General features: G+C 45.6%; 1 protein-coding gene across 2 annotated transcripts in view; it reads left to right on the top strand.

Moving 5' to 3' along the window:
* ANKRD27 (ankyrin repeat domain 27) overlaps positions 1–24,285 on the top strand; it is a 494,829-nt gene that overhangs the window by 64,433 nt on the left and 406,111 nt on the right. The window contains exons 1-2 of one of the 2 annotated variants that reach the window (XM_069217699.1): positions 11,622–11,729; positions 11,906–12,037. In XM_069217699.1, the coding sequence (XP_069073800.1) occupies positions 11,676–11,729; positions 11,906–12,037 (186 nt within the window). In that variant the 5' untranslated portion in view covers positions 11,622–11,675. Of the gene's footprint in view, positions 1–11,621; positions 11,730–11,905; positions 12,038–24,285 lie in introns of those variants that run through there. The other variant, XM_069217700.1, reaches the window with a different exon arrangement.

Raw genomic sequence — 24,285 nt, 5'->3', positions numbered from 1 at the left:
TTTAAATTCAAGGGAATCATGCGTCCCAGTACCCGGACACCCCAACAATAGTTCGTATAATCTAGTCTCTGGGGGAGTAAATGCCTTTACCCCCAACCCTGTTGCTGATCTGTTGGCTATCCATTGCGCCAACCATTGGAATTGCGCTGCCAAGTAGTAAGCCTCAAAGTCCGGGACTGCTAGGCCTCCGTCTGTGGACCGCCTCTGAAGTTTGGCCAGAGCCACTCGCTTCCGTCCACCCCCCCAGATAAAGGCCACGACCATGGATTCTAGTTCTGCAAATATGGCCTTAGGAATCCATACCGGCAGGACCGTGAAGTGATACAGAAGGCGAGGCAACACCACCATTTTAAGGATGGCTACCCTCCCCGCTACAGATAGAGGTAAGGTTTGCCAGAAAGCCATGTTGGACCGGAGGGAACGCAATGAGCCTCCAATATTGCTGTCTATTATATCCTTTGGGTCATGGAAAATCTTGACCCCCAAGTATGAGAGGCATCTTGGAACCCACTGGACATTTCCCAACTTCAATGGTGGGGCTACAGTAGCGTTCAACGGAAACAGGCCGGTCTTGCCCCAATTCACCCGAAGACCAGAAAGCTCACCAAACTGCGAAAGTAACTGCTGGGTCCGGGAAAGGTCTCTGTGTACATCGTCTAAGAAGATCAATAGATCATCCGCATACAACGCTATTTGATGTCTCTTGCCCCCTGCCACTATGCCGGGACCCCCCCCACCACCGCGCGCTGCGGCCGCTAATGGCTCCATAGCCAGTGCAAATAGCAGCGGCGATAGGGGACACCCCTGTCTGGTACCCCGCTCAACGACATAAGGTCTGGATATTATCCGTCCTGTCCGTACCCTAGCAGTGGGCTCAGTATACAACAATCTGACCCAGGCAATGTATTCAGGTCCGAAACGAAGGCGGGACATCACTGTATAAAGGAAGGCCCACTCCAAGCTATCAAAGGCCTTTTCTATATCGACTGCAAGCACTCCAGGGGCTGGGCTAGACGATTTTCGATCGTTCATGACCGCTATAAATCTGCGTATGTTATCCGCTGTGTTGCGCCCCGGGATGAACCCTGCCTGGTCAGTATGTATTAGTGTTGCCTTGTGGGGGATAAGCCTAGAGGCCAGAATCTTGCTGAGGATCTTGTAATCCAGGTTCAGCATAGATAAAGGTCTGTATGCCCCAGCTTCCGCAGGATTTTTCCCAGGTTTAAGCAAGGGCACTATTACCGCCTCCCTCGCTGTTGCCGGCAAAATTCCTCGGTCTCTGGCGGATTGATATAGTATCTCAAGCCTAGGAGCTAACAAATCTATATACGTGGCATAGAATTCGATAGGGAGACCATCTGTCCCCGGAGTCTTTCCCCTCGATAGTTCTCTAATGGCCCTCCGAATCTCTGGTTGTGTTATGGCTCCCTCAAGTTGTGTCGCAACATCTGGTGGTAGTGTCTGCAACTGCAGACTAGATACATAACTATCGGTGGAGTTACCGACAGGACGAAGAGTGCTTTTATATAATCGTTCGTAAAAGGACACGAGGTGAGAGTTAATTTGCTCCTGCCCGTGAAGGGGATCTCCACTCTCCGATATCATTTCCAGGATAGGGGATGTTTTATGCGTTTGCGATATTACCCAAGCTAACATCCGACCCGCTTTGTCTCTCTCCCCGTGTGCTCGTGTAATATAGTTTTGGTAGTCAAAGCATCGAAGACGCTCCACACAGTCAGCGACCGTAGCTCTAAGCTCTAAGATAGTAGGCTGAAGGAGCGGCCTTTCAGGTCTTTTTTTCTCCATCTCTCGCAGCTTACTCTCCGCTTGTTCAGTGTCCCTAAGTAGAGTCCTTCGGACCCATACCGCTCCCGCAATACAGCGCCCACGCACCACCACTTTAAAAGCGTCCCATTCAATCAAGGGGTTATTGGTCGAAGCCTCGTTATCTACAAAGTAGTGGGTAATATGTTGTCTTAGCTCCTCCCGAAAGGGTGCGTCTTCTAGGGACTCAGTCTTCAGCCGCCAGGTGGGGATGCGAGAGGGGGGCGAACCCCAGCGTGACTCTAGTAATAGAGGGTTATGATCAGAAATTGTGCGGGTCAGGTATTCAACATTATGCACCTGAGGGAAAATGTCTGGGGAGCAGAAAAACACATCCAAGCGGACATGGAGCTCATGCCGGGGGGAGAAGAAGGAATAGTCTCTGGTCTCTGGGTGTACTCGTCTCCAGATATCCACCAGCCCCCAACTCGCCTGCCAGGAGGAGAATAGCCCTGCTACTCTCATCAGAGGGGAATCATGTAACGGAGGGTGGGAGCGATCCCTGGAGGGATCGGCCACACAATTAAAGTCGCCCCCCATCACTAGGGGGAACTGCAAATAGGTGGCTAGGAGGCCCGATAAGCATGTAAAGAACTCACCCTGGTCCCAGTTCGGGGCATAGACATTGATCAACGCTAGATCTCTTCCCTCCAATCGACCCCGGATTGCTACAAAACGTCCCTCTGGGTCTATGAGCGTGTCTAATAACTGGAATGGAACCCCGGCTCTGATCCATATCAAGGCACCCCTGGCGAATGCGGAATAAGAGGTATAGTATGCCTGGCCCCTCCACCTTTTCTGTAGTGCTAGCCCTTCAGTCTGGGTTAAATGTGTTTCTTGGAGCAACGCAATCTGAATCCCCCTCCGCTGTAAATGTGAGAATACCTTATATCTCTTAGACATTGTGTGCATGCCCCGTACATTCCATGAGAGAAATTTATAAGTGCCTAACGACGCCATAACTGTGTTTCAATCCCCATCTGTGACATACCCCATGCAGGGCTAGCATATACCACGAAGATCCCTACTCTCACATTATATAACATCAGCAGACCAGTGTTAAACATCCACCACTCATCACTCCCCCTAAACAATCCCCAACATTTAACATCCCAACTCCCCTTCCCCGGGACAAAAGTTTGAACTACTCTCATCCAAACTTCGCGAAATGTCAACTAGATTATCGAAAGTGGGGTAACTCCTAGATCACAAAAGGAGTGGGCCATCGCCCTAATCCCCACTACCGGATTGCAAGATATAGTAGTACTTGTGGACCCCGGTCTCATCCATCTGGTGGGTACGACCGCCATAGTGACAGCTAGTACACCCTCCTCACCGGCCACCATGGTGCCTGCCAGGGGAGGCTCTCATTACTAGGACAACTGGCTCAAGTGTAGTTCGATGGGAAGACTTTCATATGATACAGTCAGAAGTGCCCGGTGTTATGGCCGGGCCCGATCTGTCGGATACTTGGGAAGTCTCGGATTCATGGTCCGAATCAGATGGTTCACAGTCCGCAGCAGTCTGTACTTGGGATCCGCGATCAGAGCCGCTCAATGAAGCTGCTGCCTCCATGGCTTTTCGTCTCTCAGTTTGCATCTCCTCAGGTGAGGGACTATTTACTATACGGGCCGTGTTGCGTTTAGCCCCTCTCCTCCGTCCATGCTCAGGGCCCTGTGCCGGAGGACCATTCCCCTCCTGTGGAAGCAGATCAATCCATTGCCATACCTCCTCTGCCGTAGTGAAAAACTGTGTACTGTCTTTGGTCACTACCCTAAGCTTCGCCGGGAATAGCATGCCATATTGTAGACCCAATTGACGCAGTTTCTGTTTTGCAGCTCTGAAGGTGGCCCGTTGTTTCTGTACTTCCCGGGAGAAGTCTGGGAAGATACGAACCGTGTGATTGTCCATTGTGCGGTCCCCTTTGGCCCTGCTTTGATGCAACAGGTAATCCCTATCCCGGTAATGAAGAAGCCTGGCTATTATAGGTCGCGGGGGGGCTCCCGGAGGGGGAGGACGCGACGGAACTCTATGTGCCCTCTCGATCGCAAAAAAAGGAGAAAGTCCGTCGCCCGCTACGTCCTCTCGGAGCCACCGCTCGAGGAACTCCGCCAGGCCAGTTTGTGGAACACTTTCAGGCATACCAATCACCCGTATGTTATTGCGACGCGATCTATTTTCCGCGTCTTCGGCCCTTAATTCCAGGGCCTTGATCCTGGTCTCCAGCTGCTGTGTAGACTTAGTGGCATCTTTGACCTCTGGAAGGAGCTCTTTAAGTTGTCTGTCGGTGGTGGACACCTTTTCGGCTAGGCGGCGGTGATCATCTCGTAGTACTGTGAGATCTGTGGCCAAAGCGTCGATTTTCCCCTCCAGTGCTACACGGGAAGCCGTTATAGCTTGTAGGACATCTTGAAGTGTGGGGTCGGCTCGGCCCTCTCCTGAAGCGTCATTCCTGGGTTCAGGCGGGACTGCCTGTGCCTCAGCTGGGGACCCACCTTTTTGTTCTATGTCCCTCCGGCGACCGACTTTACCCATTTTCTGGGGTATGGCTCCAGCTCCGTCTGATCGGTGGGCTCTGGACCCCTACTCTCCCACCACCGCGCTGTATACTGCACTGCCAGAGGGATCGCCGAACTTTTTATTAGAGACTTGCTGTTTCTGGCGCTCGGTACACGTGTAAGAGGATTATCGCCTTCCAGTGCCAGCCGCACTCCGCACTCTAGGCCGCTAAGAACCCCTGAGGTACTCCACACGCCAGGTAGATAGGACACTCTCTCTCCTCCCAGTCAGGGTGTGGACCCGTCGAGCCAAAAAGCCTTGCCGTTAGTGGAGGGTGCCTTCAAGCATGCATGACTCCCATCCAGTGTCTGGGGGCCCCCTGCACTCTCCTGTATGTAGCACTGCGCATCTAGGGGGACCCCCGTAGAGGGGGGCCGCATGCACCGTGTCCCAGTGCAGGCAAGTTCGCCCCATCAAGTCGCCGACTTCGCCCTCCTCGTTCCAGCTCACCAGAGGCGGTCCATGGGGTCAAGCCTCCCAGAAGTACCCCCCGGCGCTGTCGTGTAGACTGCGATCAGATGTCCTCAGAGGGGAGCTGCCAAAGGAGCTCTGGGGGAACCCCGGAATTTTCGCCTCTCACCTTGATCCACTCGGTCCTTCCCTCGGGTGTCGGTCGCCATGTTGTGTGTGCTCCGCGGTCCTTATCCGAGCACAGACGCCGCGCTGGGCCCCTCTGTTCGTCGGCGTGGGACCCCAGAGGGAACCACCAGGACCCCTTGTACTTCCTGTCTCCCAGAGGGGTGAGCGGGAAAGGAGCATGGAATTGCTTTAGTGGCTTTTCTGCCACCGGGGACGCCGTTCAGATCGCGGCCGCCATCTTTTTTTTTCCACGGCACTCCGTCGGCCGCCAATTCAGCTCCGAAACTCTCTTCACTCCGGGACCGGACCCCTCAAAATGAGCCTCGGGACCCCTGCGCATATTCAGCCGGGCAATGGAGCGGTTTGGGGGTCCACTGCCTTTCAGGCTGGACCGGAGTGGGAATCACTGGCAGGAGCCTCACGGAGAGGCTTCCTCTGCCATCGGCGTCAGGCCACGCCCCTCTGCAGCATTCCCTCATATTATGAAAGGAGATTCAGAATAACAGGACAGAATGCTGCATGCTACATCAGCAAGATCACAATATGAAAAGCTTCAAAAAAATAACTGCCTTCACATTGTACTTGTAGGCTGACTAAGAAAGATAGAAGGGTTTGTAAAGGACTGGGCTATGTAGACTTTTCTGGTAAAGGCGGTCTCACACCCCTCAATAGGCTCTTCCTGACAACTGCCATTCAACATATTTGGCTAAGGTGCAATGCCACAAGCCTGTAAAATTTGCTGGGCAGTAGCTTTGTGGAAAAGGCAGCAGTGGGTGATAAGGCGGGTTCTTGTCTGATGTGCAACACCGATCTAAAAAATGAACTTGAAATGCCAGCCTTGACTATTTACCAGAGGCCAATTTAAGCATTCATCCCATAACCTTTTTGCATTTCACAATATTTTGAAGGGCATTATATCCCTGCACATCACTAAAATAGACATTGTTTTTAAAGATAGATACATTTTATTGTTTTTAGTTATTTAAAACCATAACTTTTGTGTTTTTTTTTAAAGGGGAGAAGAATTACGAGACTACAGAGATGAGTGCTATGCAAACCAGCAAATGGTGAGCGACAGGCGGACTTCAAGCCCTTTACTGCACACAACAGTGTCTTGCATGTGAGAATCATGCACTAGTGCATGTACTTGCAGGCCCTAAAAAGGAACAAATACAAACAATGTGCATCAAAGATTCCTGCTTAAAATTACACAATCAGCATTCAAGATCAGAGGACCCTTTTAGGCACCCAAATTTGTGTCCTTTTATTGCGGTTAGGCAGCATCTGAGCCTCATTAGCTCTTTCTTAAAGACCAATTTTATATGGCTTGAGAGGGATGAGGCTTTCCCAGGATTTTCATAGATGGGCATGCATAGGTCCACCTGAGCCACATGTGCAAGTTATTTCCTGTCCACTTCGCCTGATCTCATTTTTTTTCACTTTTCACTACAGGTTTTGAGGTTCCCTTAGGCAGAAGATTTAGATCTATAATGCCCTGCACATCTAAATGTTATAGTGTGCTCCTCACGAAGGTATTCCGTTGCAACTTGTGATATTGAATGCCTCGCCAGATCAGTTCTTTAAAGGAACCTTTAGGGGCTGAATTGAGTTTAGCATAGTAGCCCAGAAACCGTGCTTTCGACATAAGTGATTGTTTTGTATAGGCCAAATTCCAGGCGTATTTAAGAAGACGGAGTGACATTGGTCAGATGGAACAAATGTCTGTAGCACAAGGTTTGGGCTTTGTCCAGCCATGATGCCACTCTGTCTGTTAGTATCAATGGTGCTGTAAGTTAGAGTTGGCATGAACTTGCTATCAACCACATTACAGATGCCTCTAAGATCTGAGGCTTGCATCTTTTCTACCAGTTTCTTAAAACACATTATCGTGGTTAAAGCACTGGCTTTAAGTTAAGAAAGCTGAGATGCATGCATGATGGTTAAAGTGAACTCCCAAGTACTTTAGGTTTGATATTATTTCCAACTGTACCTCCTCAATAGCAAATCTGAATTTGTTGGAGCTCTTGGTGCGTCCAGCTCCACAGATCATGATTTTGGTTTTGGAGTGGTTGGTAAGAAGCTTGTTCACCTTGCAGTATTGTGCAAGAGCATCCAAAAATCATTGCAGTCCCGCTGCTGTATGACCGAATAGCAGTGTATCATCTGCATACTGATGTCAGTGTATGAGGGAGCCCGCAAACACGGGCTGCAGCTAGTGCATAGTTTGTCTGCCAAATAAAGATTAGACAGGAACGGGGCTAATATACATCCCTGTTTTACACCTGTATTGGTCCATATCTTATGCATTGTGTCCTTGATTGACGATGTTTTCACTTCCACCCATTTGTTGGTGTAGAAGCTCATAATGGATTTTAATAGGCTTTCTGGGATGCCCAGGTTATATAGTTTCTGGCATAGTTACATTCTATCCACTTCGTCAAATGTAGTAGTAAAGTCAATAGATGCTATGTACAAATTGGGGGGGGGGGGCGCCTTTGATGGAGGTGACCTCTATCAGGGATGAAAGAATAATTAAGTTGTCTTCGGTTCCATGGCTGCATCTTAAGCTGGATTGAGTGATATGAATTAAGGCCTTAGCGTTGGTCCAGTCTTCTAGATCACTGTTCAAGACTTCAGCAAAACATTTATCATCAATGTCAAGGATAGCTATGAACCTGAAGTTTGCTGGTAGATCACGCACTACTTTTTTGATGAATCTTAGTTAAAATGGAGCCTCTCCAACTGTCTGGCACCTCATTTAACAGAATACAGTTCTTTAAAACAGGATTTAGCAGGGAGGCCTATTCGTCAAATTCTGATTTAAATATTTGAGTGGGCAGGCCACTAGGAGCCTGGCCCCCCTGCCTGCTATCAGAAAGGATGCTAGTATGTGTTTGATCTCATCTTCTCTGGCCAGGTCTTTATCCCTTTGCTGAAGGTTTCTGTGGGTAAGGTCCGGTGTATCAAGTAGCAGTAATTCAGGACTGGGTCCCACCTCCCCTGAGCTGTACCAGCTGGAAATGTATTCGATCAACTTTGCAGCTGAAATGGATGGGGTGACCCTCCTAGTGTCCTCGGATGATCCGTTCTGGACCATTCTTCAGACTTTTGCAGAATACTTAGGTTTTGTAGCTTTGTAAACTTTTATGCACCATGAATCTTCTTTTTGTTTGGCAATTTCCCAGGTTTTTGTTCTATAGGCCTTCCTAGCTTTATAGATTGTTTCCATTGTAAGGCTGGCATGACAGTTGTTCCGAGCAGCCCTCAGGAGTGGGCTTAACGTTTGTTTTAGGACTCTCAGGTCCGGAGTGTGTTTGCTTTCGTGTTGATGACCTGCAATGCTCGCCTTACCTGCAAATCTGCCAAGTAGGAGGTTCAAGAACCCTGTCCATTGCAAGAGTAAGAATGCATTCTCTCTTTCTCTTGATCTTAACAGCTTCAACAGTTCTTCCATTTTTACATTCGATGGAGCTTTGGACCATGTTATTCTGCACAGCCCACAAATGCATTCTTCTGTGCCAAGAGTATGTGTTTGTGGGAGTCTAGTGGATGTCTGGGATAGAGTGCAGGATAGCTTGATGTGGTCACTAGTCATACTGTGCTGGACTTGGAAGTTCTGCACCAAACAATAATCCAGTAACAGAGTCCTAAGGCCTAGTGAGTTGAGGGTGTTATCAAATTTTCCTCCGGTCTTAGTTTTCCATGGGACAGTCTCCAGAATTCGCCAGGCTAGGTTTTCCTCCAGTTGCCATATGGTGAATTCCACTGATTCTAGTAAATACGTGTTAAAATCGCCAGCCAGAATCAGTGTGGCTGCGAGAATTCTTTTTCTTACAGATTTAATCATTGTTAGAACTTCACTTATGGCTGTTGCATCCAGTGACCATTGAGGATATCTTCCTGCAAAAATGTACGTACCCAAGCTGCTAGCGAGCACCTTTGCCTTAAGATCCAGGGATTTGTGAAGCGGAATGGAAATTCCTCCTGAAGCATGACCACCTTTGGCAGAAGGTTTGACTGGTGAAAAGAAATCAAGAAATTCCCTCTATGGAAAAACAACCAAATGCCAAGTTTCTTGCAAACAGACAATGTCCATTTTACTTATTTCTTCCATTGCATCACTATTGCTTGTAAGATTATTAACGCCTCAGATGTTTCATGAGCAAAGCTGTAAGCCACACTTCAGTACAGCAGGTGGGAGATGGTGGTAGACGTGGCATTTTGTTGTGTTATTGGAAAATGTGTTGGCTTTCAGCACAGGCGGGGGCAAACCAGCATGCTCTTTTGTTAGCAGAGGGATGTAACTTGATTCAAATCGGCTCATTTCCGGATCTGACATTTTTAAACCCTCTGGAGCAGCGGAGAGCAGAGTCCTGCTGCCATCAATGGTAACTGGACTTGGACAGAAGCCATGGATATTTTTGGTTTTGAAACTTTACTAATGCTGATTCCCCACTCGGGTAAGATCGTGGCATGACCTTCCACACGTCTTGCTGTTTCAAGCTTACGAAACAGCAGCTTAATTGCCCCTTAGGGCGGTCTTTTGTTCCTGGAATAAATGCAATGTAGACAAGGTCTTTGGACTGGAGAGAGTCCAAACCAGGCAAGGATGAGAGCAGCGTTATTACGTTGTTTCTGTTCAAGATATCTTCTTGCCCGCAAAAAGTATATTCGGGATCAAAGATGAGGATCGCATCCAGGCTCTCTTCTTCCTGTAGGATGGAGTCGCGCTTCACAGAGGGATGTGCAGAGGTGCTGTTTGCCCTCCTGAGCCAAGCTCAAAATTCAAAATGCCAGGTCGTAGTCTTTCAAGAAGTGTTAATGGTTTCAATAATTTGATAATTTACTGCTGTATGCCTGACACGTTGGTTGTCATGCCCATTTGATCCATTATTACCCAGTATTACATCCTGCATTTATGAATCTCCTTTACCCCTTTTATATTTTGGAGTTCTAAAATTACGCCTCAGGCTTGCATTTTGAATAAACATCCCACATTGTGTTTCAATCTAGTTATCTCCCCTACATAATGATGTTCTGACTATGCCTAGTGATTATTTTTATGGCCCTAAAGAAACGACTGAGGTCGTGAAACACATGTTGGCCTGTAACTTTATAGATCGTTTGAGAGATCAATGATCAAACAGTGGGTTTGGAACCATTGAGACTGCTTGAAAGACTACGAACTGGCATTTTGAATTTTGGTTCAACAATGATTACTTCCTGCTAGAAAACGATCTAGCATTTTTTTATTTTATTTGAGAAACAAGTATATTAAATACAAAAACTACAAAATTACATCTTTTTTCCACTTGTGGACTTTGATTTTTGATTCTAGACCTCAAAAACACGTCTTGTTCCTGTTTTAGATTGATGGGATTTGAGGATTAATCCTGCGGTCTTTTGAGGTCTTGGTCTTGTTTTCCGAGTTTCCTCTGAATCGCTTTCTTTTATCCTGGTAAATTTTGCTTTAAAAGATACTGTCTACTATAATAATTTATAAAGAATTGTAGTTTCTAAGCTCTGTAAGGCTTTGAGTTTAGTTTACTCTGGTTGTTTGTTTTGATTTCACAGCACCAAGAGCCATTTAGATAAAAAAAAAAACACGCAGTCATTGAAGGTGCCCTTTAAAAAAAAATAATAATAATAATATATATATACACACACACACACACACATATAGCTGTATATCAAGGGGAAGATGATAAAGGGTTCGCAAATTTCCTCCGGAAAGGATTTGGAATTGTATACACTTGCTTGCTCAATAACCCCATATTTGTTTAAAATCCTTAGCACTTTATTGAAGTGGTACTGCTGGCCAGCACTCCCTTTGGAAATCGTTCCAGCACCACGGACGAATTATGTATTTTTAAAAGACAGGAGGCGGGGCAAGGAGGATGTGGTAAGAGTAAGTCCATGTGGGAGGCAGAGAGCAGACTGACAGAATAGGGAATGATGGGGAGCAAAGATGTATGCGGCAAGAGAAAAGGGATGAGTAAGTGCTTTGACCTGGGGTGACAGAGTTGGGACAGGATGTAAGAGGAAGGGAAGTGAGGACAAGATGGGTGAGGGGAAGCAGGCAGTATGAGCTACACTAGGACTGATTATTTTTTTTCAAGCCTTTCAGCAATGGAAAACAGTAAAATGCTATGGACTTGATGGACAGCTATTTATCCAATAGCAAACCACGAAAAACACATGAAAGAAGGTAGTAGAAGGGGCTGACCAAAAAGCCCACTCTTCAGTACTGTACTCTGTTTATGTGTATTGCCGACATGAGGTCGCTGACAGTCTTGCACAGCACTCAGTGTGCGAGACTTAATGACCTGTTCTTCAGCGACACTCCTGCTTTCATTGCTTTGTGAAAAGCACTGAACATTTCCACCTCGCCCCATCTAGGCCGGACACAATATTTCTAGTTAGTTTCCTTTTACTAGTCAGTGGAGTTGCATCAGTTGACCCACATTCACGAACGCATGTGATTAATGCAAAAATGCGGATCCCAGGACTGGAAACTTGGCTTTTAGTCGTTCTGCGGGCCCCCGACACCCATAACCGCATCTGATCCTTTCATGTTCTCTTCTGAAGAGGTTGTCAAGTTTGTTTCGGCGTCACGTGTAATTCCAAGATCCGAGATTACAGAAGGGCCCTTGTGCTTTTAAGCACATCGCATTTCCAGAGGATAGAGCCTTACGCCATGTTATCGTTTTTTCATGATAGAAAGAGCCGAGTTTGTCTTGACGTTAATTTCTCGTAACACGTATCAGGTAAATTATACAAATCGCGTAACTCCCATGATTTAACTGCTCCAGCTCCAAACTTTGTAGTCACGTTTCATGTATTTGATGGAAATTACACCCCGGTAGCTGGTTATTTAATGACTGAATTTGGTGCGTGTAATTGTATAGAAAAGTGGTTTAATTCTTCACGATTTTCTTGGCAGGCAGCTTTCAACTTTGATTCGGAAGTCCCTATGGCTGTGTATGATGAGGATATTTTGAAAAACCCATTCTATCTGGCCATTCAGAAACGACGCCCTGATCTTTACAGCAAAGTGGCGGAAGTCCATGGCATTGTAAGTTAATGTCTGTTTTTATGGCTGGCCGGCAAATGTCTGAGGTACTGCGCTGTAAATATGATCTTTACTTGTTTAATTAAGTTCGCCATTTTCTCTTTTACTCGTAAGGTTTGGATTAGTAATTGTTCTGCTAAAATACTTGCTAAGTGGGTCTTAAATATTTGTATTTCTTTGAAGCTTTTACTTGCTTTATTGCATGATTTTAGCTCTGTGATGCTTGTGGGTGTAATTATATAACTGAATGTGTCAGACTATACATATGCCTTTATATTAAGCCATAATTTGGTTGGTTGCATCATTGTGATTTACATATCTCTAATAAAGCTCCCGGTTTTCCATTTTTATTATTTTTTACAGATAAATACAGACAGAAAACAATCTATTTTACTGTTTGGTTTTATTTATAAATACGGGAGAATACAGAAGACATGTTTACTTTTGGTCGCTTCTCCCTACCACCAGTAATGCATGCTAGGTCAAAAGCTGTACAGATTGGGAGGTAACAGAGTTAAACAAAAATCTTAATAATGAAGCTTATATAACTACATTTTTTCTTTAATGCAAATAATTTCGGATGACTGTATTGTAGTGTAAATGGCTAACACCCTTTGGACATTTAAACATGAGTAAATATTTATTGTTTAAAAGACATGGAAATATGCCCATTGCAGCTTCATTTTTTTTAACTCTTAGCACAAAATAAATATGGATAAATACAGTTAAAATCAGCAAAAAATAAATATAGCTAAATACAGATTGAAATGTCAAAAACATAAATGCCATCATACCGGGAGGTCTAGTCTCAGCTACATGAACTGTGTAAACAGTAATGTTCAGTGTGGCCCCCTTTTGGCAGGTCAACAGTACACTGCAGGCTGAATTTAAAAAAAAAAAAATGAGTGCAATGTGTTTTGTTTTTTTAGACGTTTCCATTTGTATTTATCCATATTAATTTTAGCTAATTGTATCTTTGTTTATCCAGATTTATTTTGACTTTTGTGAAAAACGAGATCTAAAACTCACATCTCCACATTTAACTGTTAAATGCTCACTCATACTTGAATGCCTGACATGTTTCAATGATATAAATACACATATTTGATAAATCAACAGTGCACATTTTGGTAGCAACCTTTTGCATATCTGCAGCTATTTAAGCTTCATTAGGAAACGTTCCCCTCTTTAACTCCCTTACTTGTCACTGGCATAGCTATTGGCCATGCAGGCATGACTGGAAGCATTTAGAATAACTTAAACAACCAATCAAATTCCTTTTTCATCCATATTTAAAAAAAAATCATACAGTAAAATTGATGGCTTTCTAACTGTATCTAAACAAACTGTAAAAATAGGGATTCTTCATTTTAATTGTGTTGATCTATATGGTGCATACCACTTCCTGAATTAAACTGTGCAGCTCAGGTTTCTTATTAGCACCACTATCAATGGTACTCTTTGAGTCAACTTCAGGAGGATAATGTGCCAAGTGGACACTTCAAAGGATTTGTGCGTACCAGGTCTCATGGGTGCCTAGGGGTACTAAAGCCATCCAATCTTTCGTCACAGCTTGTGCTTTGTCATGCCCGTTTGCCATCATTAGATGGCTTAACAGTTTGTTGGGCAGGTTCAGCCAATGACGATTGGAGGCAGGTACAGAAGAAAGGTGTAACAAGTGCTGGGGTGAAGGCATTAATTTTCCTCTGTGCTGGTAAATCATATGTATTCTGTATTTATCCCTTTAATGACAGTGGTGGCTTTCAAAATTGGTCGGTCTTTTAATATTTTTAATGTTTAAACGTTTATTGTGCCTGTCCAGTTCAAGTTGCCTAAGAGTGCCTTTCTGTGCCAGAGCCTCATGTACGAGAGTTTTGCGGACCCCACCCACATTTGCTATACACTGATCACTACTTTAAAGTGATCAGTGTATTGCAATTGTGGGAACAGAGAAGCCATTCGCGCATTCTCAGTGAAATATTGACAGATTCCCTCCCCTATCGTGTGCTGGAAAGTCAGGTCTTCCAAGTTCTAAATTTTGAGTCGCCAAGTCTGATTTTAGACTGGGTGGGCACCCAAGCCAATGTCATGAGCCATGGGTTATGGTGAAGTATTTGGAAGGAGTTTCTTGTGTGTGTACTGATGATGCGCACAGGAAGGTGTCTGGGTGTACATTTAGGTAATGTAAAGAGGATTGAAAAGAGTGGTCCCTGATGTCTGGGTGAGCCAGTCTCCATATGCCCAGTAGTCCCCTGAGAGTTTGCCACGTCTAAAACATATTAGCTAAGCGCATCACAGGAGAATCCCTCAGTGGGGGATGTGTGCGGTCTAGTAAGGAGTCCGTGATACAATTAAAGTTACCGACAAGGGAAATAGGGTGTGGCATGAGCGGTGCCAATACAAAAGGTAATTAGTCAAATAATCGAGCTTGGTCAGTGTTTGGTGTGTCCAAATTAACAAGTGTAATATCTTTGTGAGTGTAATATCTTTGTGCCCCCCCCTCTCCTCCCCCAAATCACCTGCAAATTACCACACATCGGCCCTCCATGTCAGTCTTCACATCTAAGGCCTGGAAGGGCACCCCTGGTCTCGCCCATATAAGAACCTCTATGGCAGAGGCATAATATGTTGCGTAGTGAAGCTGCCCCGCCATCTCCTGTGGAGGGCAGTACCTTCTAGTGCATCAGATGAGTTTCCTGGAGGAGAGCAATATGGACTCTCCTCTGTTTCAAGTATGCCTGGACCTTGTACCGCTTTGTCATAGTTTTGACCTCTCCCAGACATTCCACATTATTAGCTTATATCCCATGCCATGCCCAGCCATTGAAGCCATATGAATAGATCACAGAAGGTGAGATAAGGTTTCGAAAGCCCCCAAGCAAGCCCCTCCAGGCAGATGGCATTGTACCGAAGACGGGCAACATGTCCCAGGATCACAGCAAGTACTTCCCACCCTCCGTGCAAGGATATAGAGGCAACGACCCCCACATCCAAACTAAATAGAACAGCAAGCAATTTGTGAGCAGATTTCACAAGGAACTCAGGTTGTGTATAGGCCAACTCCGCAAAGAGAAGCCCTGGAATGGCAATAGGCCAACCTAACATTTGAATAGCAGTAATGTACCTCATGTGTTGGCTTCACACCCCAACAGTACTTTCAGTATGAAGCAACAGCTGGCAGTAACAGCATACCCCACTTGTCCCAATCCCTTAATGCTGCAGCTGAATAACCCCAAAGGGCTATTTCAGCCCAGGTCACCCACTGATCCCTGGGGTGACCCGTGGCACCGGAATTCCTGAGGATGTATGCAATGTCGAATCCAAACCTAGCTCCAAATGCAGACTCCTCACTCCTCACCCTGGAAGACGGCATGGTGGATGATCCAGTGTTGGCATAAGCCTCGACTGCCGTCTGTCGATCTCGCTGAGTCTGCTCTTTCATTAGTAGATCTTTCATTAGTAGATCAGCAAAGCGCGATCGGCATGGCCCTGGTGGGGAGGGCCAGGGGCCCACCCTCAGAAGCAAATTGATCCAGTTCCACACATCCTCAGCTTGGTGAAAAACCTAATGCTGGTCTCAACAAGAATCTGCAGCTTCTCAGGAAATAGCATAGGGTACTTAATCCCTAGCTTGTAGAGATGCTTTTTAGCACCCATAAACAAGGTCCTTTGTCTCTGGACTGCCATAGGTCTGGGAATATCATCACTTTATGATTAGTAACCATAAGTACCTCTTTGTTGCTAGCTTTCTTCAGAATGGGGTCTCTTTCTCGGAAATGCAGCTATTTTGCTACCACTGGATGTGGCAGAGCCCCGGGGTTGGGGGGATGGGGGTTAGTTGCTCGCAGGCATCCTGTGGGCCCGTTTCAGCATAAAGAATGGGAATAGGCCCTCAGGTGCATTATTCTCTTCCAGCCAGGTCTCCAGGAAGGCAACCATATCCTTTCCCTCACTCTGCTCAGACAACCCAACCCACCCATATGTTATTCCTGCGTTCCATGCCTTCTGCGTCTTCCGCTCTGTATTCTAAGATGTGAAGTCACTCCAGTGCATCACTTATGCAGTCCATGAGGGTCTCTAGTACTCTCTGTATCTCCCAGACCTTGCGTTCAGAGGATGCCCAAGTCCACCACCATGAAATCCATTTTGTGTTCCAGTGCGCCCTGGATTCATTGATTGCAAAGAGGATGGAGTCCAGTGTGGTATCGGAGGGGGTAGCGGGAATGTGAGTGATTTCCCCCCCCCCCTCCTCCATGTCGCTGACAGAGTGGGACTGCAACGCTGCACCTCCCTCTGCAAAGTTTTGTATGCCTCTCCATAGTCAACAGGGGTTAGGCAGCTCTAGGCATGGGAGCACGCTGGCAATCCGCAGGTCATCCCTGTTCAGTCCTTCACTGTGCTCCACACACTGGTGAACCTCCAGGCTTCCCCCACGATGGGATAGGAAACACCACCGCCCCCATGATCATTGCCAAGTTCGCAGCAGGACAGAACCAGCTCCCAGTTCAATGTAGGCAGGCCTCCATGGAGGTCCATCACCATCTTTGATGTCTAGCAGGCTGGTCCACAAAGGGAGGGAATTTCATGCACCTAAGTGAGCCAAATGTGGCATCCTTCCTCTTCAGTAGTGTTCAAAGAGGGGCCTGTGGTCACCCCCTCAGCTGGAGGGCCCCTTCAGTAAACATGCTTAGGTCCTCGATACACTGGACCCTGGCCCACCCTTTCTGGCACCCTAAGCAGTAGGCATGGCTGCTCCCCTACAGCAGGTTAGTCAGAACGGCACTGCATGACCACGCCCACAGCTGCTGTCCCAGCAGATAATCTTTCGGCACGAGTGGCCAGAGCGAGCGGTAGGTAACGGGGGCAAGGCCCCTTGTTTATCACGGCCGCCGCAAGGAACAAGTCTGCAGCACTCCACTGGCACCATGAGCAGGTCAGCAAGGTGTCCTCTCCTCACTTGGAGTGGTTCAAGGCAGTGTTGGCAGTGCCGTTACCCTCCTCAATCTTGTCCTACGCCTTGTATCAAAGTGAGCGGTGGACACCTGTGGCAGCTCCCGAACCCTACATTTTCTCCTCAAGCCGGAGGGTAAGTCCTGCAGCACCCAGCTGCACCCTCATTCTCCTTCTCCGCTCACTGCACTGTGGGCTGCCATCTTGGATTTCCTCCACTGTGGACCCAAGTGCACCAACGGCTTCGGTCAAGTTGCTAATGCTCCAGTGAGCAAACAGGGAGGCTCATCTGTGTGGGCAAATAGTGGGGAAGGCTGCTCTGTCAAGGCTGGGGCTGTAAGAGCAGAATATATGGCAGGATGGCGTCAGATGGTCGTCGGTCCCCGGTAGCGTGCAGACCGCGCTGCTCACTCCAACAGGTCAGGCCAAGTCCCCATGTGCGCATACTACTTGGGGCAGGGTAGAGGAGCTGCCAGATGAGCATTAAAGCAAAGCCATACAGTTACGGAGCACCTGCCCAAAAGCAGGAGAGCAAATATTTTGTATTGAATATTGAGTGAACAACTGTACATTTCTGATATAAGATAGACCCTCATGCATCCCATTGGGGCCAGAAGCATACAAAAATGCAGTAAAACAAATATTGCTTTTGGCTGATCCAAGAGTTGATTGCCAATGTTTCAAGCCAGTGGCTGAAGAGTCCTGAGCTGAAGACGCCAATGGCTAAAGTAAGTTGACCGAAAGCCAACTATAAGCATATATTTAAGACAAAAAGGGTAAAAACTACAGCAGACCTAAAAATGGCCTGTTTAAAATCGATAGGTTTATGGCTGTTTCCTTTGTGAAAACCATATATCCGCTCAGAAATTTGTCACCAGCTCACAGAACGATGATCATATTGTGTTGTGTTAGTCGTGGGAAGCGCGTTGGTGCAGCTAGGGGCAGGAGCCCTTTAATCCTTGCTCGCGCTCCCGCCGTCGCGGGAAGCGCGTTGGTGCAGCTAGGGGCAGGAGCCCTTTAAATCTTGCTCGCGCTCCCGCCGTCGCGGGAAGCACGTTGGTGCAGCTAGGGGCAGGAGCCCTTTAAATCTTGCTCGCGCTCCCGCCGTCGCTGGAAGTGCGTTGGTGCAGCCAGGGGCAGGATCCCTTTAAATCTTGCTCGCGCTCCCGCCGTCTCTGGAAGCGCGTTGGTGCAGCTAGGGGCAGGAGCCCTTTAAATCTTGTTCGCGCTGCCGCCGTCGCGGGAAGCGCGTTGGTGCAGCTAGGGGCAGGAGCCCTTTAAATCTTGTTCGCGCTCCCACCATCGCGGGACGCACCCGGGCGAAGCCCGGGCCAAGGGCGGGTCCGTCCTTGCCCTTCATTGCCAGGAAGAGGCAGGGCAGGGCCACCCCCCTGACATCCCTTCAAAGACTTCTGGACTAGGCAGCTCACAAGCGCGTGGTTGCCTGAAGGTACTGTGTTGGTGTATTTTTTTTTTTTTTTTTTTTAACTTCCTTTACCATCCTGCGATTGGATTTGACTTTTAGTACTAAATAAAGCCAAACTAAAACCACCACCGTCTCGCTATTACAACTAGGGGTGGCTGGCTTTTGAAACATATCTGTTGAGGCACCTATATTCTCCCCTTCTTCCTTTTGTAACAACTTGCCTGAGGACAACAACCTACCAGGATGGGGAAAAGGAAAGCCACCAGCAATCCCACCGAGCAGAGAGGGGCAAAGAAAGTACCTCGACATGCGGCCGAAAATTGCACACTGACCCAAATTGATGATCTTATAGAGGAAGTGGAGAGTCTGTTAGCCACTAAGCCCTCAAAATCCCGTAGGAAAGATGCCTTTGTCACTTAGAATGACATAAAATCCTTTTTCGCCCCTGTGAATAGAGAATCACAGATACCTATATCTAAACCTATATCTCAGGGTTCTAATTTAGAATCTAATAGGACAAAAAATTCAAATACTCTAATAGAGAGCCCCAAACTAAGTCCGCTTAGATGGCAAGATGGTGTGTCCCCCCTTATAAATTGTAATAACCGCTTCTCACCCCTTGCCTTCTTGGAGCCATCTGAATCAGAGAGAACTATGTCAAGGGGAATTGAGGAGTTACTACCAGTTTCAACCACTCAGAAGGAACACCCTGCTGATTCACAGTAGAGATAAGAGCTAAAATTCTGAGTCTTAGAGAGCACCTTACATCCTTTACCCATATGATATATGAGAAGCTGGATGGTATATCTGCGGTAATTGGGGACATAAGGAAGTCATCATTAAAATCTGACCCTAACTCCTTTATAAAACCAATCCTAGTAGCTGAGACATTCATGACAAAGAGGTGTAGGGGTCAAAGGGCTGGAATGGTAACTCAGATCATTCACGTGGGCGATAGTGCACCTTCTGTAGTGGGCGTTTCTAACAAATGCGATAAAATTTGGGACAAGGGAGCCAACTGTGAGATACACAGGGATGAATTCTTAGACAAAAGGCCTATACGCTTTCCGAGAAATACCCCCCAAAGTCAGATTAGACATAGTGATTACGATATATACATGATAAATGTCCCCAAGCTAAGTAATGGTCAACTAGAGCAAGGAGACCTCTTAAAAATAAAGTAATCCATTGGATAAGGGGAACAAAGAAGTGCAGGTCCATTATAAGGGACGACATAGTTACTGCACAGAGACACACAAGAGAAGGATCAGCAACAGATCTTATAGGGCTAAAATTGACCAGCCAGAGCCTAGTAAAGGGTAAGTAACTTGATGAAAGAATGAGACCCGGTGCCTTATCCCAAGTGGCACTTGCCCATAAACTCCCCCAATCACTGACAAATCTGTTTTCCCAAGAGAGAAATAATACCATAACGGCCCAGCATACATGTACCTATAGAAGGGACCAAAAGCACAGTCCAACTTCAGCTATAGATTGACGTGCAGCCCCCACGGTGAAGGTCGGGAGAGATGGCATACCCAGTCTCAATCCTCTTATGCCAAACAACCACACACTATATACCTTGGGAGCAGAGTCAAAAGTGCATTGTAGCAACTTACTAAAGGAGAAGGTCCAGGGAGTAATACCTTGGTTAAATGAGACTAGAGAGAAGCCGCCAGATAAGGGGGATGGTTATGATCTACCGATCAGGATTTTATCTTGGAATGTGGCAGGACTGACTCAGAAGACAGCTAACCATGACTGGTGTAGTTTTATAGATCAACACGATATTATTTTATTACAGGAGACATAAGCTTCATCTGCAATAAACAGAGAAGGTTATTGGACCTTACAGAAGACCGCGCTTCCATCACCATCTGGCAGGGCTTCAGGTGGTTTGATAATCTGGCTAAAACATGATTTGCTTCCAAAGGTAAAGAAGATAGCAACCCCTACGAGGGATCTATTAGCTGTCATGGTTGAAATCAGTACTGCTAGGGGTCCTGTTAGTATAATAATTGTAAATATATATGTCAGATCTGGCACCCAAAGGACCCAGATTGCTCAGATGAGTACGCTATCAGATTTTCTTAACTGCCTTCCTGGAGGGCGGGGCTTAATTGTCGCAGGAGATTTCAATATGCAGTTGAGTTGCAGAGACGACAACCAGCAAAGAGAAATCAGGTTTGCAGATGCATGGGATAGATCTGGGCCGGTGCAAGCCACATCTAAGAAAGGAGGAGGAGCATTAGAACTATTCGTAGATCAAATAAAAATGAAGGGACTAAGAATAGTAAATGGAAACACCAGATCAGATACCCCGGCGTCGCCTACATACAATATTTTAGCCACCTGGACTATGTTCTAGTAGATGACGCTCTCTGGAAATCTCTTATTGACATGGTTGTTCTCCCTCGTAGTGATAGTGACCATCAAGCTTTGAGTACCTCCTTTTCTACTATTCTATTCAGCTGTAAGACATTGACAACATGGGCCCAAAATAGTGTCCTAACTAGGACTAATGATTGTAAAAATGTGAAATGGGAATGGGTGGAAGATGATGAAAACTTCCAGCTACTAATCTATAGAATAGTTGTAACAACGCTTTCCCCACTGAAGCATACAAATATGATATTGGTGGATCTGATCAATCTGCATAGCATTCTGATCACCTGGTTAAAACCACATTTCCAGGAAGTAAGGAGGCAGACAGAGACTGGGATTAGAGTATCGAGGTGGTTCACTAACACTTGTCGTCAGGCCAAAATACAGCTATTGGGAGCACTTAAGGAAGGGAACTGCCGAGAGATAGGAAAATCTAGGGCTGCATACAAAATTGTACTTAAAAACACAAAACAATAGTGGGTAACCAGATATTGGAACAGGATGGTTGATGCACTTCACGAGAAGGATTTTAATTTATTCTGGAAATTAGTGGCAGACAAAAGTAGTTCCCAAAGTGTGGAGAACTACCCTTTAATCCAGCCAGAAACTTGGGTGAAGTATTTTTCAAATGTATACAGAAAACCTCATTTTATCAGTACTGCTATTCCTCCTTTAAAACCTAATGTCCTTTTTGCAAACACCTCAACGGGTGGGAGAGTTATACCACCCAAATTTGACCCGGACCTTTTCTCCCTAAAAGAAACAACACTGGCTCTTCAATCAATACGTAAAGGGAAGGCCCCTGGTCTTGATGGCATCCCAGGTGATTTATATTTGTCCCGACTGACAACCTGGTCTCTGTATCTAAATGCGCTCAGTAATGAGATATTGAGGGGGGGAGGACTTCCTACCACGTGGCAAGGAGCAATCATAGTCCCTATTTATAAGAAAGGGCCAAAGGAACAACCTACCAACTATAGGCCTATTAGTCTAATTGATGTTAGTCAAAAGATATTCAGCAAGCAGGTACTAAATAGACTACAGGTATGGATAGAGGATTCTCAAATTCTCTCCGACTTCCAGGCAGGTTTTAGAAAAGGAATGAGTACAATAGTCCAGGTTTTTAGGTTTAACCTTCTCTGTTGGAAATATTTGTCACTCAATAAGAGCCTATTGTATGTAGCCTTTATTGATAAAGGCTGCCTTTGACATGGTACCTCGGGATATACTATGGAAAGTTATGGAGAGTTATCAACTTGATGGAGAACTACTAAGATTGATTAGATACCTACATGAAGGGACTTATGCCCACGTTTGCTGGTCAGAAAGTGGCGATCTAACGGAAGCCATACCTGTCAATAGGGGGGTTAGGCAGGGGTGCATTTTGGCACCAACACTGTTTAACCTTTACATCAATGGTGCCGCGGACCAACTGTCACACTGCAACCATGATGCCCCAAGGCTAGCTGGATCCCCTGTCCCTATTTTAATGTTCGCCGATGATACTTTACTAATCTCAAGAACACCCATGGGCTTACAAAATGAACTGGATGCTTTTTATAACTTTTGTTTTAAAAGAGGACTTGAAATAAATCCAACAAAATCGAAGGTCATGGCTTTTAACCCGCATAAACTGTTTAGGGGGAAAATTACTATAGCAGGCGAACCAGTGGAGAGAGTCCGCAAATTTGATTATTTGGGTTCAGGCTAAGTGATGACCAACATTGGTCGTCCTAGATCGGGAAGAGTCTGACAGCACTTAGGCAGAGGGCAACAGTGATAGGGAAGAAAATTGCCAATACTTTGGAAGGGGAGATATCACCTGCCATTACTGTTTATAAAGCAACAGCAGTTGCAGCTTCAACTTATGGCGCTGAGCTGTGGGGACACATTAACTCTAGGTGCAAAAGTTTTTGAGGCTGCAGATGAGCACCCCTCTCACTCCCCTTAGATTTGACCTAGCACTAAACGAGATCCATAACGAAATTGCATTAAGACCACTCATGTATTGGATTCGTCTTTGGTCATCGGAGATTTTGTCCACCCTCCACGTAGCATTAGATGAGTTTCTTGTAAGTGACAGTGCACTAAAGATCCCTTGGTTTAGACATATTTGAGATACGTGTAAATTTCTCAAGATGGAGGAGGTGTGGAGTGCGCTTCATAATTTGACCAAGGAAGTAAAAGAGCGTGTAAAAAGGTGCTACTGGGAGAACATCTTGGCTCAAACTTGGTCCAAAAATCATGGCAGTCGGACCTTACAGTTCCTAGAACATAAATGTAGCCCCAAATTTGAGGCCTACATGGATAATGTAAATCCTCCCTATACTAAAACCTTATTCATCAAGTTCAGATTAGGGACCCTCCCGCTCAAGACATTACAGCGCAATGGAGGATGGAGGACCGTAACTTAATATACTGCCATCATTGTCAAAAGACAAAAGAGTCACTTGCGCACTTTGTTTTTCTGTCCTAGATATTTGGTACCTAGGAAGAAGTGGATTGCTCTGTTATGTAGGTCAGTTGGGATAAGGGAATGGAATACAGTATTACGTCTTTTGATAACTGACACAAATGACAAAATAGCTTTTCCAGTTGCGAGGTACTTGCAAAGTGCATGGGCCATAAGAACCAGAGAATTGCTATAATAGCGTGCTTTTAACACATTAGTCTTAGATTTTATTTATTTAACATTCAATTCTTAACTGGTTGGAGATAAGACAAAATGGCCTAATATTTGATATTTTTATTCTGGATCCTAAGATTTTAAGAAAAATTATTGCTTGCTCAGTTTCTTACAACTTTGTGATTCTATAACTTTTCTAGGGCTCTTAAAGTAAATTGTGGTGTGCTTTGCCTAAATTCCTCTTTCTTATACTCAAAAACTGATACAAATGATAAAATAGTTCCCCCAGCTGCGAGATACTTGCAGAATATATGGGCTATAAGAACTAGAGAATTGCTATAATCGTGTGTTTTTTAACATATTGGTCTTAGATTATATTTATCCAACATAACAAGTTTTAATTGATTGGAGTCAAGACATAATGATCTAATATTTTATATCTAATAATTTGGGTTTTTAAGATTTTAAATAATAATGCATGTTTTGCACTGTTTTTTTTTTTTTTTTTTTTTTTTACAACTATGCGATCTTATAACTTATTCAGGGCTCTTAAAGCAAACTGTGTTACCTCTTTGCTATTTTCTCTTTCTTATATTGCACAATTATGTTATGGTGTTCTACTGTTCACTTTTATGGCTTTTAGCCAAAATAAAGTTACTTATTGATTGATAGTCATGTTTATACAGTACATTTTGCCATTTGTATGGCCTTGAAGCACTGTTATGAGAAAACCTTTTCTCCTACTGCCCATTGAGTGTTTGCTGCTTGCCCTCCACCCTTTTCTAGGTCTCAACTCTAGAGGGCGCATATGCACTGCCTCAAGAAGAGACATGCTGTATCTACTTTACGGTCTTTAGCCCATCC

The sequence above is a fragment of the Pleurodeles waltl genome, chromosome 12 (assembly GCF_031143425.1).
Source record: "Pleurodeles waltl isolate 20211129_DDA chromosome 12, aPleWal1.hap1.20221129, whole genome shotgun sequence".
Classification (NCBI taxonomy): domain Eukaryota; kingdom Metazoa; phylum Chordata; class Amphibia; order Caudata; family Salamandridae; genus Pleurodeles; species Pleurodeles waltl.
Note: the sequence above shows the minus strand (reverse complement) of the source record. Positions and strands in the feature narration are given on the sequence as shown.